Below are 15,262 nucleotides of genomic sequence, written 5' to 3'. Positions count from 1 at the left end.
ATTTCTCATTTTCTTTTCCTTTTTTTTAAAAAAAGAGTAGAGTTAATATTTTATTGTCATTTATCAGATGGCAGTCAGGTATATAGTTCTCATACTTAAAATATTTATTTTTTTTGGTGGGGGGAGTAATTAGGTTTATTTAGTATTTATTTATTCTTAGAGGAGATACTGGGGATTGAACCAATAACCTCATGCATGCTAAGCATGTGCTCTACCACTTGAGCTATACCTCCCCCCATAGTTTTCATACTTGATCTTTCCTTTTTGTAAATAAAAAAATTACAGGTTTTAAATAGCCAATGGCTGATCATGTCTTCAGAAACATGATTAAATTAATTCAATAATAGTGGCTTCAAGTTTTTCCTTATTAGCTCCAGAGAATTCACCCACCTTTTGGCCCTTTTTAAAAAACTGAAAGGTTGGCATGCATTTGACTTCACACTCTGAAGCAACATCCTGAGAGTCATCCACGTCTACTTCAAGGAACACCACATTGGAATACTTTTTAGAGAGGAAATGAAAGAAAAGCTTGATCATTTTACAAGACCCAAACCATGTGGCTGAGAAGTCAACACTACAAGTTTATCTCCTGCACTGTTCAAGGCTTTCTGAAAAGCATACTTGCTTGCGACCTGCTTCACCATTTTGGCTGCTGGTGTCTGATGAGCGATCTTACTGTAGAAGCAATGGAAGCAGATCCTCGGTGCCTCACAGAGCTCAGTAATTTCTCATTTCCCCTCCCCCCAGCACCTAATAATCTCTCGTCTACTTTCTGTCTCTACAAATTTGACTACTCTAAGTACCTCATGTAGATGAAGTCATGTAATATTTACCCTTTTGTGTCTGGCTTATTTCACTTAGCATACTATCTTCAGGATCCATCCATGTTGTAGCATGTGTCAGAACTCCATTCCTTTTTTTGGTTGAATAATATTCCATCATCTGTATGTGCCACATTTTGTTTATCCATTTATCTGTTGATGGACACTTGGGTTGTTTTCACCTTTTGGCTATTGTGAATAGTACTGCATTGAACATGAACATATAATATCCGCTTGGCCCCTATTTTCAGTTCTTTTTGATATATACCAGAGAGTAGAATTGTTAGGTCATGGTTCTATGTTTAATTTTTTGAGTACCCACCATGCTGTTTTCCACAGAAGCTGTACCATCAGCATTGCAGCAGACTCCAATTTCTACACATTCCCAACGCTTGTTATTTTCTTTTATTTTTATTATGGCCATTCTGGTAGGCACCAAAGTGGTATTTCATTGTGGTTTTGATTTGCATTTCCCTTCAGACTAATTATGTCTGGGGGGCATCTTTTCATGCGCATATTGGCCATTTGTGTATCTTCTTGGAGAAAGGTGTGTTCAAGTCCCTTGCCTATTTTCAAATTAAGTTTTTGTTGTTGTTGAGTTGTAGAAATTCTTTATATATTCTAGATATTAAACTCATCACACAGATGATTTGGAAATCACTTCTCCCATTCTGTAAGTTATGTTTTCACTTTCTTGTTTCTTTTTTTGCTTATGCTTTTGATTTCCTAGCTAAAAATCCATCATGAAATCCAGAATCATCAAAATTTAACCCTATGTTCTAAGAGTTTTATGGTGTTAGCTTATATAGTTAGATTGTTGATCCATTTTGAGTTAAATTTTGTATGTGGTGTAAGCTAGGGGTCCAGCTTCATTCTTTTGGATCTGAAAGTTTAGTTATTATTGAAGAGACTATTCTTAATCCATTGGATGGACTTGGCACCCATGTCAAAAATCAGTTGGCTGGGCATAGATGTGTGAGTTTATTTCTGGACTCTCAATTCTTTTATTGTTGTTGTTGTTGAAGTGTAGTTGATTTACAATGTTGTGTTAGTTTCTGGTGTACAGCATAGTGATTCAGTCATGTGTGTGTGTATATATATATATTGTGTATATATATATACACACACACATTCTTTTTCATATTCTTTTTCATTATAGGTTATTACATATCAGTTCTATTCCATTGATCTATATGTTTATCTTTATGCCAGTACCACACTGTTTTGGTTATTTTTAAAATAATTTTGGTTGGTGGTAGGTAATTGGGTTTGTTTATTTATTTTAATGGAGGTACTGGGGATTGAACTCAGGACCTCATGCATGCTAAGCACACACTCTACCACTGAGCTATACCCACCCACCTCTGTTTGTTTTGTTTGTTTGTTTTCTTTTTTCTTTCTTTCTTTTTCTTTCTTTCCCTTTCTTTCTTTCTTTCTTTCTTTCTTTCTTTCTTTCTTTCTTTCTTTCTTTCTTTCTTTCTTTCTTTCTATTCAGAGCTTTGTAGGCAGTTGTTATATGCTGCTCAGTTGATCAATTTAAGTCTCATGTTTTTAAGCTTTCAGTAGTCTTTTCTAGGGATAGTTTAATCCCTCTACTAGTGCATCACCTTTTTAGGGTTTTCACTAAATGCCCTGAGTGATCAGTGAGGTATCTACATTCTGGTTCATCAGATGCCTTCTAGCCCTTTGTGAGCTCTGGGAACTGTGCAGTTTACAGCTTCTATAACTCAATCTTCTTTGGAACTCTGCCTCACAATTTCCAGCTGTCACAGTCTCCTTGAACTCTCCATTCTGTATCCTCAACTGGTAAGATTGCTATGTAACGCTCTCCCTGCTCAGTGGTATTAATTTGAAAGTGATTTACAAGTCTTAGAAGGTTAATACAAAGTCTGATCATTAATGACTTAAGTACAGAGGTTAGAAAGAAAAGTAGAAAAGAGAAATCATCCAGTAGAGAGAATCAACAAAGGCAAAACTTGGATCTTTCAAAAGACTAGAAATAGTCAAGCCTCTGATGAGATTTCTCAAGAACAAAAGAGGACACAAATAATATTAGGAATGAAAAAAATGTATAACTACAGGTGACTAAAGAGATTAAAAAAACTTTATGCTAGCTAACATACTCAAAAAGACAAATTACTAGAATAATATAACTTGCTAAAACTGACTCACTAGAATGTCTTACCAGCCTTATAATCATTAAATATATTGAATTAGCACTAAAGAGTATTCCTACAAATAGAACACCAGGTCTAAATGGCTTTTCAGATGAGTTCTACCAAATTTTTAATAAATAAGGTATTTTACTCTTACACATACTTCCAGAAAACAGGAAAAAAAGGGACACTTTTGATAACACCACCAAAGAAGGATAATATGAGAAGGTCCTATTTATTTTCCTATATCACTTATGAACAAGGATACAAAAATTCTAAATAATATTAAAAGTCAAAAAGAACCAACCCACTTTTCAAGATTATGGCATGAGGACCAGCTCTACCAGATGAAGAGATTTGTTAAAGTTCTATTAATCAAGATAGTGTGATATTGGAGCAGGAAAGAAATTGACCAGTGGAAGAGAGTGTAAAACTAGGCTTAGTCATAGAGAGATATTTGCTTGGTGACAGGAGTGACTTAGTGGGAAAGGAAAGACTGTTCAGTAAATCATGCTGGGACAGTTGGTTATCCACATGGAAAAAAATGAATTTGAATCCCTATCTCATATACACAAATAATTGAATTTCAGGTAAATGAAACACTGGCATGTAAAAGGGCAAGCTTTAAAATTTTCAGAAGATGTAAAAGGGTATCTATGTGACCTTGGAACCATGAAAAGTTTTATTAAATAAGACACACAGAAAAAAACTAAATATTAAAGAAAATTTTAACTACATTGTAATTAAGAACTTGTTAAAGAATCCATAAAGTGAAAATTTGAAAAAAATGAAAAGGTGCAATCTCCTAGAAGATATTTGTAATACAAATACCCAACAAACAGTTAATAACTAAACTATCTAACAAACTATAAATCAATAAGAAAAGGACAAATAATTCAATAGAAAAATACTCACAATACCATAAACAGACATTTTTCACAGAAAGGGAAAACCATGGCTAACCAACATAAAATCTAACCCTATTAGTAGTAATCTAAGATATGCAAATCATTATCCCAGTGAAATACCTTATGCTCAGTAGATTGGCAAAAGTGACAGTTCTGAGTAATACGATATATATCAATGGGAACTCATTATGTATTGCTGAGCTAATGTAAATTGGCATCACATTGGAAGGCAACGTGGTACTAGCTGCTGATTAATATATACCTGCCTACACCCCAGCGGTTCATTCGTTAGAGCAGCAGTTCTCAAAGTGTGATCTGCAGACTGTTTCAGAGGATCTGGGAAGTAAAGATTAAGGTGTTATTTGCCAGCTCAGAATAGATTAAACACTTAATTGTAAGACCCAAAACTGTTAAATCTCCTAGAAGAAAACACAGGAAAAAAGATCTTGGTCTTGACAATGATTTTTTCCAGATATGACACCAAAAGCACAAGCACCAAAAGCAAAAATGAGCAAGTGGGACCACATCAAACTAGAAAGCTTGAACTAGAGAACTTAAAAACTTCTGCCCAACAAAAGAAATAGTCAACAAAATGAAAAGGCAGCCTATGGGAGAAAATGGGGAAAAGCCTACTGCTAGATTCAGGCATAGTAAAATCAGTTCTTACATTTGGTGGTGAGTTGACATGCTCATTGTATTATTTTGTTTGGTACCTTAACATTATGTTTCACCTTTATGTATCAAATATTATATAATAAAAATTTTAATTTCTTTAATTAAAATAAATGGTGGGCATACAGGTTATTAAAAAAGATTCATGGTATTCCAATGAATTGGGTTTACTGTACTATAATGTATTTCACCTGGCTGGGTTATATGTATTTGAATTTATTGGGTAAATCATTTTAACTGTTTTCTCTCTTGTCATGGAGGTGATCATAGCTTTTACTATATGCATGGCATTGCTCTAAGTAGTACTTTGTATGTATTAAGCTATTTAATCCTTCTAAAAACTCTGAGGTAGGAACTATTATGTCCCTGTTTTAAAGATGATATACTGAGGCATAGAGGTTAAAGCAGCTTGTTGAAGGTTGCACAGCTAACAAGTAGAAGATCCGAAATTTGAACCCACACAATCTGCCTGTAGGGCCCACACCTTTTAACTACTGTGCTTTAACTACTGCTGTAATAGTGCTTATTTAATAAACTTATCTATGATTAAAGGAGACTGTGTGTTGGGGTGGTGGTGCTGGAAATGTCAGGTGCAGTTATTGAGACTATTGGGCCTCCTTGGGAAGCTGTGGGTCCCCCTCTGTGGGGGAGGCTGGGTAGGGACAGAAGCCTGTGAGAAGGAAATGCTGTCCTCCTAGGAGCCTTTGCCAATGTGTTTGTATCTTCCCTTCTTCTAGAGACCATGGCGAGCCCAGGGAAAGACAATTATCGAATGAAGAGCTATAAGAACAATGCCCTAAACCCTGAAGAAATGAGGCGAAGAAGAGAGGAAGAGGGCATTCAGCTCCGGAAACAGAAACGGGAGCAACAAGTGGGTTACCCCAAGTGTTCTCAAACATGCCCTTCGGGGAAGCGGTCCAGCCACCATGGTTGGCCTCCACCTTGTGCTCTCACTTTCTCCTTGGGCAAGTAGCTTAGCTTTGTGGGTCGCTCATCCAATTTCCTTTGTTATAAAGAAATGTTGGAAACCTTGAGAAGGAACTGTTCCTTATTCCTTTTCCATAATGTAGAACAACTTGGACATCAGTTATGTCTTCAGTACATCATTCTAGTGCTAGCCTCTTGTTGCCTTCTCTTCTTTACACAATAGTCAGTGTTAGATCTGGCCTTGGAGGCCCAGCCCTAAGCCTGATCCTTGAAGAAGTTTGTCAGCCTTTCTGGGCTGCCTTACTCCTATTTCTTGAGTCCATTCTTGAGTAAGTCTCCCTAGAACTGAGACTATTAATGCCTCATCATCTGTGCTCTGCCACACACCACACACCACTACCAGATTGGTGCCTTGCCCACCCAGGTCTAGGTGCTAACCTACTTTTGCCCACCTTCTTGCTTTACCATTATTCCCTTCTCTCAAACCCTTTTATATGCATCACCTTTTATCCAAAGGACACAAATTTTAAAAGATTTTTTTTTGTTTATAAAAATGTTCTCCAAAAATGTGAACAATTAGATATAACATAGAAAGTAAAGTCCTTTAATTTGACACAACACTGTAAAATGATTATGAATCAATAAAAATTTAAAAAAAAAAATAAAAAAGAAAGTAAAGTCCTTTAATATCTTCCCATATCAGTATATTAAGTTTGGCATTTTCCCATACACTAGCATTTCTTTGACAGTTACACCATAATTTAACATTTGGTCATTCTTTGTTTTGTTTCAGTGAGTAGTCTTACCATCATTTCTTCTCTTTACTTTCAGCTTTTTAAACGGAGAAATGTGGAGCTGATTAATGAAGAAGCCGCCATGTTTGATAGTCTCCTTATGGACTCCTATGTGAGCTCTACCACTGGGGTAAGAACCTTGCATGTGTTTCAGGCAGGCCTGAAAAGTACCTGCTTCCACAGAACAGGAATTGGGCAGTTCACGTCATCTAGTAACTTCACTGACAATCATGCTATATAAGCTCTTTATTCCATGGGCCTGTTTATAGCTGGTCACTTAAGGAGTCAACAAGGATTCATCTCCGATGGAAACACCAGAGAAAACGTTTAAGGGAAGCCATCAGTTTCCTCAGTCACTTCCAGATGTCCCAACTTGAAGCAGCTATGGATTAAACACCTGCACCTGCAGTTACGCCTGCCTCTTGCCCTTGAGTCTTTAGAAAGCAGGATGCCAAGCAGAATTATGTGCTCATATATGGCTCTAGTGTTGGTCTGCAAAGTCTTGAACCCGTTTTATGTTGTAGGAGAGCGTGATCACAAGAGAGATGGTGGAGATGCTCTTTTCTGATGATTCTGACCTGCAGTTAGCAACCACACAGAAATTCCGGAAACTGCTCTCCAAAGGTACAAAGCCTAGTCCTCCCCAGAGAGGCCCTACATGATTCAGCTTCTTATTTCTTCTCACTGACCTGATCAACAAGCCAGGCACATTCTTACCTTTGCACTGGCTGTTGCCTCTGCCTGATATCCTTTCCTTGCAGATATCTATGTGACAGCGCCTTAATTTCTATGATCATATCCTACCTTTTACATTTTTAATCTCCTTACCCAACTATACCTATTTTTTCCCCATTATACTTATTACTTTCTAACATAATAGCATGTCCCTTCTCACTAGGATGTAAGCTCTATGAGGGCAGAGACTTTTGGTTTTGTTCACTACTGTGTCCTTGGTACCTATTCCAGCATATACTTCATGCTCATTAAAAATTTAATATGTGGTAGGAAGAATACTCCTTGACTTTTCTTCCTCCCAGCAAAAAATGCTGGTCTTAGAAGCAAAGTGTTTAGATTTGGGTTGCTCCTCCCTTGGTCTTCTCTCAATTCCTTACTTGCTTAGATCAGTAACGTTACTTACTTGCTTAGGTTTAGGAAACCATAGGTGAGCATTCTTAAATTAGTATTGCCACCCCAGCTATTTTATACAGTTAGAAAATGACTAGCTATTGTTAAAACTATCTCACCAAAAGGGAGTTTGAGAATGTTTATAAAGATGGTCAGGAGTGTCAAGGAAGAATGGTGGACTGACCCCAGTGAAGGCCAGAGCCTTACCTGATTTTTTCCTCTCCTTCCTTTGTCCCTCTTCCAGAGCCTAGTCCTCCAATAGATGAAGTTATCAACACTCCGGGAGTGGTGGATCGGTTTGTGGAATTTCTGAAGAGGAATGAGAATTGTACATTACAGGTGAGGCCTAGGGTGGAGAGGTACCAGATAAAAGCCCCTTTGCCAAGAAATTGCAGTAGGATGTTTCTACAGACACATATCTTAGGATATAGACAAGATACGAGGAAACATTTAAGAGATGCCATTACCTCAGAGGTCCTGGCCTCAAATAGGAGAGCCACAGTCTCTTCCCTAAAAGTCTCCAAGGAAAGATACCAGAATATGACAGAGTGATTATTCAGAGGTTATATTATAAATTATAAATACATATTTTAAATTAGAGGTTCTAGTCCACTTCTAATCCTGAGGTGAACCATTTAGCTTTTCTGGGTTTCTCTTCTTGGAAATGGGTAATGAGTCAATCTATTGGAACTTAACAGAAAGTTAGCTGAAAGGAACTTTGAGAGACCCATCTCAGTCTTACCCTGGTTTCAGAAATGAAAAAAGTGAAGTTCAGGAGACAAAAAAGTGACTTGCCCAAGGACTTGTGGGTGCTGTGGTAGTGCAGGACTAGACCTGAGACCACGGGAGCCCAGCTTCGTCTTCCCATCGTGTTACGTCACTGCCAGTACCACTTCCTGTCATTTAAAGGGGGGAAAGGAAAAGGCTTATGTTTTGTTTGTGTTTGTTTGTTTGTTTTCCCAGTCGGGGGCAGGAGGCTCACTGCTCCGAGCCAGCTGGTAGGTATGGCTGCCCTGTATGGAATGACCTCTCAATTATGGCTTTAATCTTACTTTCAGTTTGAAGCTGCCTGGGCTCTAACGAACATTGCCTCTGGAACCTCTCAGCAGACCAAAATTGTCATTGAAGCAGGGGCTGTCCCCATTTTTATAGAGCTGCTTAACTCAGACTTTGAGGATGTACAAGAACAGGTAATGCTCAAATTTAGCTTAATTCTTGTTGGTACCTGTGGTGTAATAAAAAGTGTATTTTATCTTTATCCCCAGTTCCTGGCAAAGAGCTCCTAAAAACCTTGGCATTTTCTGAGTGATAGAAGTGTCTTTTGTTATTCCCAAAGAGCCCCTTTGGAACACACCTGAGTCTTGGCTAATGAGGTGACTCAGAATGGAGTCCCTAGACAGCTTCAGGGTAGGAGGGCTGGTCATCAGAAAGACCAGACAGGGGATTGGAGGATGGGAACTCTCAGCCCCGCCCCATCCGACTTCCCCACCTCATCTTCCCCAGGGAAGTTAGAGGGGGTGATTTGGTTGTTAAGAAAAATCTTAAGCAGTGGGATTCAGAGAATTTGTGGGTTGTTGAACACATCAGTGTGCTGGGAAGGTGCCGTGGGTGGAGAGGGCTTGGAAGTTTTGTGCGACCCTCCACTCCTCACCCCATACCTTGCCCTGTGCATCTCTTCCGTTTAGCTCTTTCTGAGTTACATCTATTACAGTAAACTGACTAACATAAGTAAAGTGTTTTCCTGAGTTCTGTGAATTATTCTAGTGAATTATTGACCCTTAGGAGGAGATGGTGGAACTTCTGAATTCATAGTCAGTCAGTCAGAAGTACGGGTGGCACTTGGGAATTGCAACTGGTGTCTAAAGTGAGGGCAGTCTCGTGGGACTGAGCCCTTAACCTGTGAGATCTGCACTAACTCCAGGTTAGTGTCAGAGAATTGATTGCTGATGTGGGAAAAAAAATCCACACATTTGTCATCAGAGGTGGTATTGGGGAAAAGACTGCCGTACCCATTTCTCAGCATCTACAGATCATAAAGACTTCTGTTTCTTCCACTGGAGTTTCACTGGTTGAATAGAAGTGGAGTGGTACTAGAGTTTTTTCCTCTGTGGAGGTTGGTCCCATGAGGCTACAGGAATGCAATTTTCCCATCATTTTCTTGTTTTCTGAATAGAGATAAGGAAGTCTTAGTTTGGCCTCTCTGGCTGCAGTACAGTGTCAGCCTGTCTTTCTCACTGAACCAGGAACTCTCAGGAAAAGTCCTCATATAGCAGGTGTTCAATGAGGATGTCAACAAGGTTTAGTGTGTTTCAGGCCTTGATAGGTTGTTTGTCCGGGTTACTGGTGGGTGTCACTCTGTGGATGACAGTTCCACCATTTCTTTTTTAGGCAGTCTGGGCACTGGGAAATATAGCTGGAGACAGCTCCGTTTGCCGAGATTATGTCTTGAACTGTTCCATCCTTAATCCTTTGTTAACGTGAGTAATTATTATCGTCTGCACATGGGGCATCTGTCTGTAGGGCAGCTATGTGGCAGATCTTTGAAGGGGGACAGCTTACCTTAAGATACGAGTAAATACAAAAATGCTAGAAGTGCATTCTGATTGCCAGAGTAATAGATAGATACCTTTTGAGAGTAAGAAGATTGTGCTACTGATCTGTTCCAAAGAGGATCCTGTGCTTCCTCACTTGATAGCACTGTCGAATCTCACCTTCCTCATACCTGCCTTATTGTTGAGCCAGGGGAGAGAGGCAGGATCAGCACATCCGGGAAATCCCAGCCTTCTCTATGGAATGCACTGATTTGCTGTGGGTTTATGCATAGGTACGCTAGAGAACTCTGTTGTAAACCACAGATATAAGACCTCATGCAGGGTCATGTGGCTGCTCCCATCCTTTCCTCCCATACACTTAAAGCAGAGCTACATCCAAACCAAAACAGAGGGGTGAGCTCTTCTTCAGAGACCACAATCTCATAGGCTACTACTATAAATCTTTCTTGGGCCTGTCGCAGAAAAACATTCCATACCACAAAGCTAAAGCTCTCACACTAAACCAGCTTTTATTTCCAAAAGAACGATACTCCTTGTTTAGAACTTGTGGCCACAGTTTGGGGCACAGTATGTCCTCATAAACGCTTGGCATGCTTACTCAAGGTCCAGCCCTCTGTCTGTCCTTAGTAGTTACGGGCTTGACTGTTCGCGTCTGGTCCTAGTCCTCTGAAGATGTAAATTGGCCTCCTGAGCCGAACAGGCCCACTTAACTTAGGTCTGTGGGTAGGAAGAGAGAATCAGGCTGCTGGAGTCCTAGAGGTCTGATTGGATTTGCTTCTGAGGTTCATAGGAACAGCTCTATGCAAAGGGCATCATTGCTCAGGATCTGGCTTTGCTGTTTCCTGTTTCCTACAGACTCCTTACCAAGTCCACACGGCTGACAATGACACGGAATGCAGTCTGGGCCCTGTCAAACCTCTGCCGAGGGAAGAACCCACCCCCAGAGTTTGCAAAGGTAAGAGAGCTTCTTACCAGTTCCTGAGTTATCAGCAGATTTCTTCATATGGAGGATATGGGGGTTTTCAAGTCTTTTGGGAACCCCTTAGAGTCTCAATACATGGGGGACTGAAAGATGCAATTGTCAGTGAATTAGGTAATCTCATGTGCAGGATGGCAGAGTGAAAATGTGGGCCTAATGGTTTAATGTCGTAGGAATCTCCAGGTCTTAGACTTGCTTGTAGAGGAGGGCTTGGCAATGTTAGGGTTATGGTAGAGCTGATGTAACCCTGTCCCCCTATGAGTCCTTCTCACTCTGCTTCCAACAGGTCTCCCCTTGTTTGCCTGTGCTGTCTCGCCTACTCTTCAGCAGCGACTCGGACTTGCTGGCAGATGCTTGCTGGGCCCTTTCTTATCTGTCTGATGGCCCCAACGAGAAGATCCAGGCAGTCATAGACTCTGGAGTCTGCCGGAGATTGGTAGAGCTTCTAATGTGAGTGATATCTGGTAGAAAGGGTACATATTCCCTAAGCTTCTCTAAGCTCAGAAATGCAGTCAGCAGTCTGCTGCCCTATCCAATGGTCTGGAGCCATGAGTGCTGCCAGCCTTGATGGTCAGCAGAGCTGAATGCAACATGCTGGCTCCCTACTGATCAGATCGCCCTCCTCTGTAGGCACAATGATAACAAAGTGGCTTCTCCTGCCCTGAGAGCTGTGGGTAACATCGTCACCGGGGATGACATCCAGACGCAGGTAAGGAGGAGGAAGAGAGCTGTCTATGAACAAAATCCTTCCCTGCCACAGACTTTGGTCCTGATGGGAGGCAACATGATCTAGGAGAGAAAGCATGAGCCTGAGTGAAAAATTCTAGCTGCCACTTTCTATTGATTGTGAGCAACTTGGTTGCTTTCATTTCTTCTATAAATTGGAAGCAAGTCATCATCCACTGGGTGCTGTTGAAGGAAAACTAAATAGAATAATCTGACTTACTACTTGGGACATTGTAAAGTAATTATTATGATATCTTTGAAATAAGCTATGAACCTCACCCCTACTTCCTAGACCTTTAGGATCCCATGGACACTACCTCATGTTAGTCTTGTGTTACTGACATCTCCAGTGAGGGCCCAGTATACGGTGTTTCTCTGTTCAAAGGCTAGAGATCTGAGCATTCTTTGGGTCTTGAGTAGCTTGCATAATTCTGTGGGATTCTTAACAAATTTCTTACAAGTGAGCAATCTCACAGAAGCCCACACTCATTTTCTAGGCCATTCTTGTGTGTGTGTATGTGTGCCTGTATGTACAAATATTCATAACATAAAATATACTGTTCTTAACCATTTTTAAGTATACAATTTTGTGGCATGAAGTACATTCACATTGTTGTTCTACCATCACCACCCTCCACCTCCACAACTTTTCCATCATTCCAAACTGAAACTCTGTACCCTTTAAATAATAACTTCTCATTTCCCCCTTCCCTCAGCCCCTGGTAACCACCATACTACTTTCTGTCTCTTAGGAGTTTGACTACTCTAGGTACCTCATGTAAGCAGAACCATATATACATATCCTTTTGTGTCACTCATTTCGCTTAGCATAATGTTTTCAAGGTTCATCCATATTATAGCATGTGTCACACCTACATTCCTTTCTATGGCTGAATAATATTCCATTGTACACATGCCACATTTGGTTTATCCATTCATCTGTTGATAGACACTTGGGTTGTTTTCACCTTTTGGCTAGTGTGGCTAGTGGTGCATTGAAAATTGGCATACAGGTATCTGTTTGAGTCCCTGCTTTCAGTTCTTTTAGGTACATACCCAGAAATGGAATTACTACATCACATGATAATTGTATGTTTACAATTTTGAGGAACCACCATACTGTTTTACACACTGGCTGTGCCGTTTTACATTCCCACCAGCAATGTACATGGTTCCAATTTCTCCACATCCTTACCAACACTTGTATTGTCTAGGTTTGAGAGTAACCATCCTAGTAAGCATGAAGTCATATGTCACTAAGGTTTTGATTTGCATTTCCCTAATGATTAGTGATGTTTGGCATCTTTTCATGTGTTTATTGGCCATCTGTATATTTTCTTTGGAGAAATGTCTATTTAAGTCCTTTGCTCATTTTTAAATTGGGTTCAGTTTTTGATGTTGTAAGAGTTCTTTTTAATATATAATGGATATTAATCTTTATCAGATATATGATTTGCATATACTTTCTCCCATCCTGTGGTTATCTGTTCACTCTGTTGATAGTATATTGTGCACAAAAGTTTTTAGTTTAGTCCAATTTATCTGATTTTTCTTTTGTTGCCTATGCTTTTGGTGTTCTAGGTCATTCTTAACTGTTCTGCCCTCCCTTGCCTCCTCCACTTACTGAGCAGCTCTAAAGAGTCAATCCGAAAGGAAGCTTGCTGGACCATTTCTAATATCACTGCTGGCAACAGGGCTCAGATACAGGTAGAACAAGCAGGAGGGAATGAGGGGGTAGGGGTGGATTGGCAGGTAGAAAGACCTGGGAGCCTGAGACGTTGTGGGATATCTGCTTCCAGAAGAAAGAATTTGTTTCCCTTTAGAAATTGGGGTCAATGTATGTTATTGGTCAGAGAGTCTGTAGCAGAAGTCAGGTTCCTCTGTAGCCTCTCACCTGTATGGGAAGAACAAAGGATTCCCAGAAAGGGAAAGATGTCTATATCTTAGCTGATTTGTGGTCTGGATTTTCTTATTCTTCTTGAAGTGACTTTCTTCCTTCTGCGTGCCCCCTGTCTCTCCACACTCCCCTCTACCCCTCCCCGATTCTCTCTCAGGCTGTCATAGATGCAAATATCTTCCCTGTGTTGATCGAAATCCTTCAGAAAGCAGAGTTCCGTACAAGGAAAGAGGCAGCCTGGGCCATCACCAATGCCACATCAGGAGGAACCCCTGAGCAAATCAGGTATTACACTCCTTTCCCATTGTCTTAAGTGATATTTATACCCTACCTCTTGGTTCATGGTATACATGTGATCTTCAAACTGCTTTTTATGGAATAGATCTGCCCTCTTTCAGCAGGGTTTAACTGGTTTAAGCTGCTAGAGTGTAGCACTGGAATCTGAAACAGATTCCTATAAACTATGTACCTCTTCTCCCTCCTGGAGAATGGAACCTGACACAGACATCCATCTCTGTTCTGCCTCTTTCTACCCTCCAGAGAATTTAAATCTGTGTAATTCTTAGTTATCCATACAAATGAAGGAAGACCATGTTATGGCTCTATCAAAGCAGCTTCTTTGGGAAATCATTTTGATTCTTGGGAAAAGCAAATAGAAAGCAATTTTGTATATGTTTGCTCTCTGATTTTGGTTTCCATCATCAGCCTGAGTATGAGTGGTAAGATTTGGAGAAGTGTCTTGCCTTCAGCATGTAACTTAGGAAGCAGAGTATATTCAGTATATAAAGACCTTGGGAGAAAAGTGATAGCTTTTGAGTTAAGCTTTGGAGGATACAAGATCATAAAAGGAAAAAACGTAAGTAAAGACACAAAAATCAGAAGTCTGGAGACCTTTACATATTTGACTGGAATGTAGTGTTCTTAGAAGGGAATAACAGGAGGCTAAGCTAGAAAGGGAGGTGAGGAGCCAGACTGTATTGTCGTGGCTGTAGAGCTTGGACTGTGAAAATTTTAAGCAGGGAAATGATGTGTTCGGAGTAAGTAATATTGCAGCAAGGAGACATTAGACGAGGAGGAATCAGTGGCAGCCCTCTACATGGAAAGAAGCTAGACCAGTAACATGGGGAGTGTGGACACTGGAAGGATGGGTGTTTGTGAAGACTCAGAGTGGATTGCTGAGAGTACTGACGTGTATGAGGGAGACCCAGAGGCTCCACAGCACCTCCCTTGCCCTGCGTTAATTTAGAACTTGCCTTGTCTCTGCCTCCCAGGTACCTGGTCTCACTGGGCTGCATCAAACCCCTGTGCGACTTGCTGACTGTGATGGATTCAAAGATTGTGCAAGTGGCCCTCAATGGCCTGGAGAACATCCTTCGACTTGGAGAGCAAGAGGGCAAGCGCAGTGGCTCAGGGGTCAATCCCTACTGTGGCCTCATTGAGGAAGCCTATGGTATGTGCCCTCTCCCCAACCTCTCTTCTGCCTCAGTTAGAGAGGTTCTAGGCTCAGAACCTGGAGACTGTAGGCCTCTGAAGTAGTATACATACATGAGGGTATGTGTTTTGAGGGGTCAGCATTGAATGAGAAATTTTATCCCACCAGTAACTTTTTCCCTCTGAGGGAAATTCTCTTTCTGATGGGTTCTACCCAGTAAGTAGGTTATGATACAGATGCAAAAATAAAGCTCCAGAATTGATCAGGAGCTGG

At 40.4% G+C, this 15,262-nt stretch overlaps 1 protein-coding gene and 1 pseudogene across 4 annotated transcripts in view; one reads left to right on the top strand and one right to left on the bottom strand.

Annotated features, from left to right (window-relative positions):
* Window positions 1-15,262, top strand: part of KPNA6 (karyopherin subunit alpha 6) — a 39,817-nt gene that overhangs the window by 19,055 nt on the left and 5,500 nt on the right. For 3 of the 4 annotated variants that reach the window (XM_006196920.4, XM_031683954.2, XM_072974885.1), the window contains exons 2-13: window positions 5,295-5,428; window positions 6,316-6,408; window positions 6,803-6,902; window positions 7,648-7,742; window positions 8,462-8,593; window positions 9,792-9,880; window positions 10,811-10,910; window positions 11,221-11,384; window positions 11,565-11,643; window positions 13,242-13,367; window positions 13,715-13,842; window positions 14,829-15,007. In XM_006196920.4, the coding sequence (XP_006196982.1) occupies window positions 5,295-5,428; window positions 6,316-6,408; window positions 6,803-6,902; window positions 7,648-7,742; window positions 8,462-8,593; window positions 9,792-9,880; window positions 10,811-10,910; window positions 11,221-11,384; window positions 11,565-11,643; window positions 13,242-13,367; window positions 13,715-13,842; window positions 14,829-15,007 (1,419 nt within the window). Of the gene's footprint in view, window positions 1-5,294; window positions 5,429-6,315; window positions 6,409-6,802; window positions 6,903-7,647; window positions 7,743-8,461; window positions 8,594-9,791; window positions 9,881-10,810; window positions 10,911-11,220; window positions 11,389-11,564; window positions 11,644-13,241; window positions 13,368-13,714; window positions 13,843-14,828; window positions 15,008-15,262 lie in introns of those variants that run through there. The other variant, XM_072974886.1, reaches the window with a different exon arrangement.
* On the bottom strand, window positions 328-644 carry LOC102528457 (thioredoxin pseudogene; annotated as a pseudogene).

Source organism: Vicugna pacos, chromosome 13 (assembly GCF_048564905.1).
Source record: "Vicugna pacos chromosome 13, VicPac4, whole genome shotgun sequence".
In the NCBI taxonomy this organism is placed as follows: Eukaryota; Metazoa; Chordata; class Mammalia; order Artiodactyla; family Camelidae; genus Vicugna; species Vicugna pacos.
The sequence above is the reverse complement of the archived record's forward strand: the minus strand, read 5'-3'. Positions and strand labels throughout refer to the sequence as shown.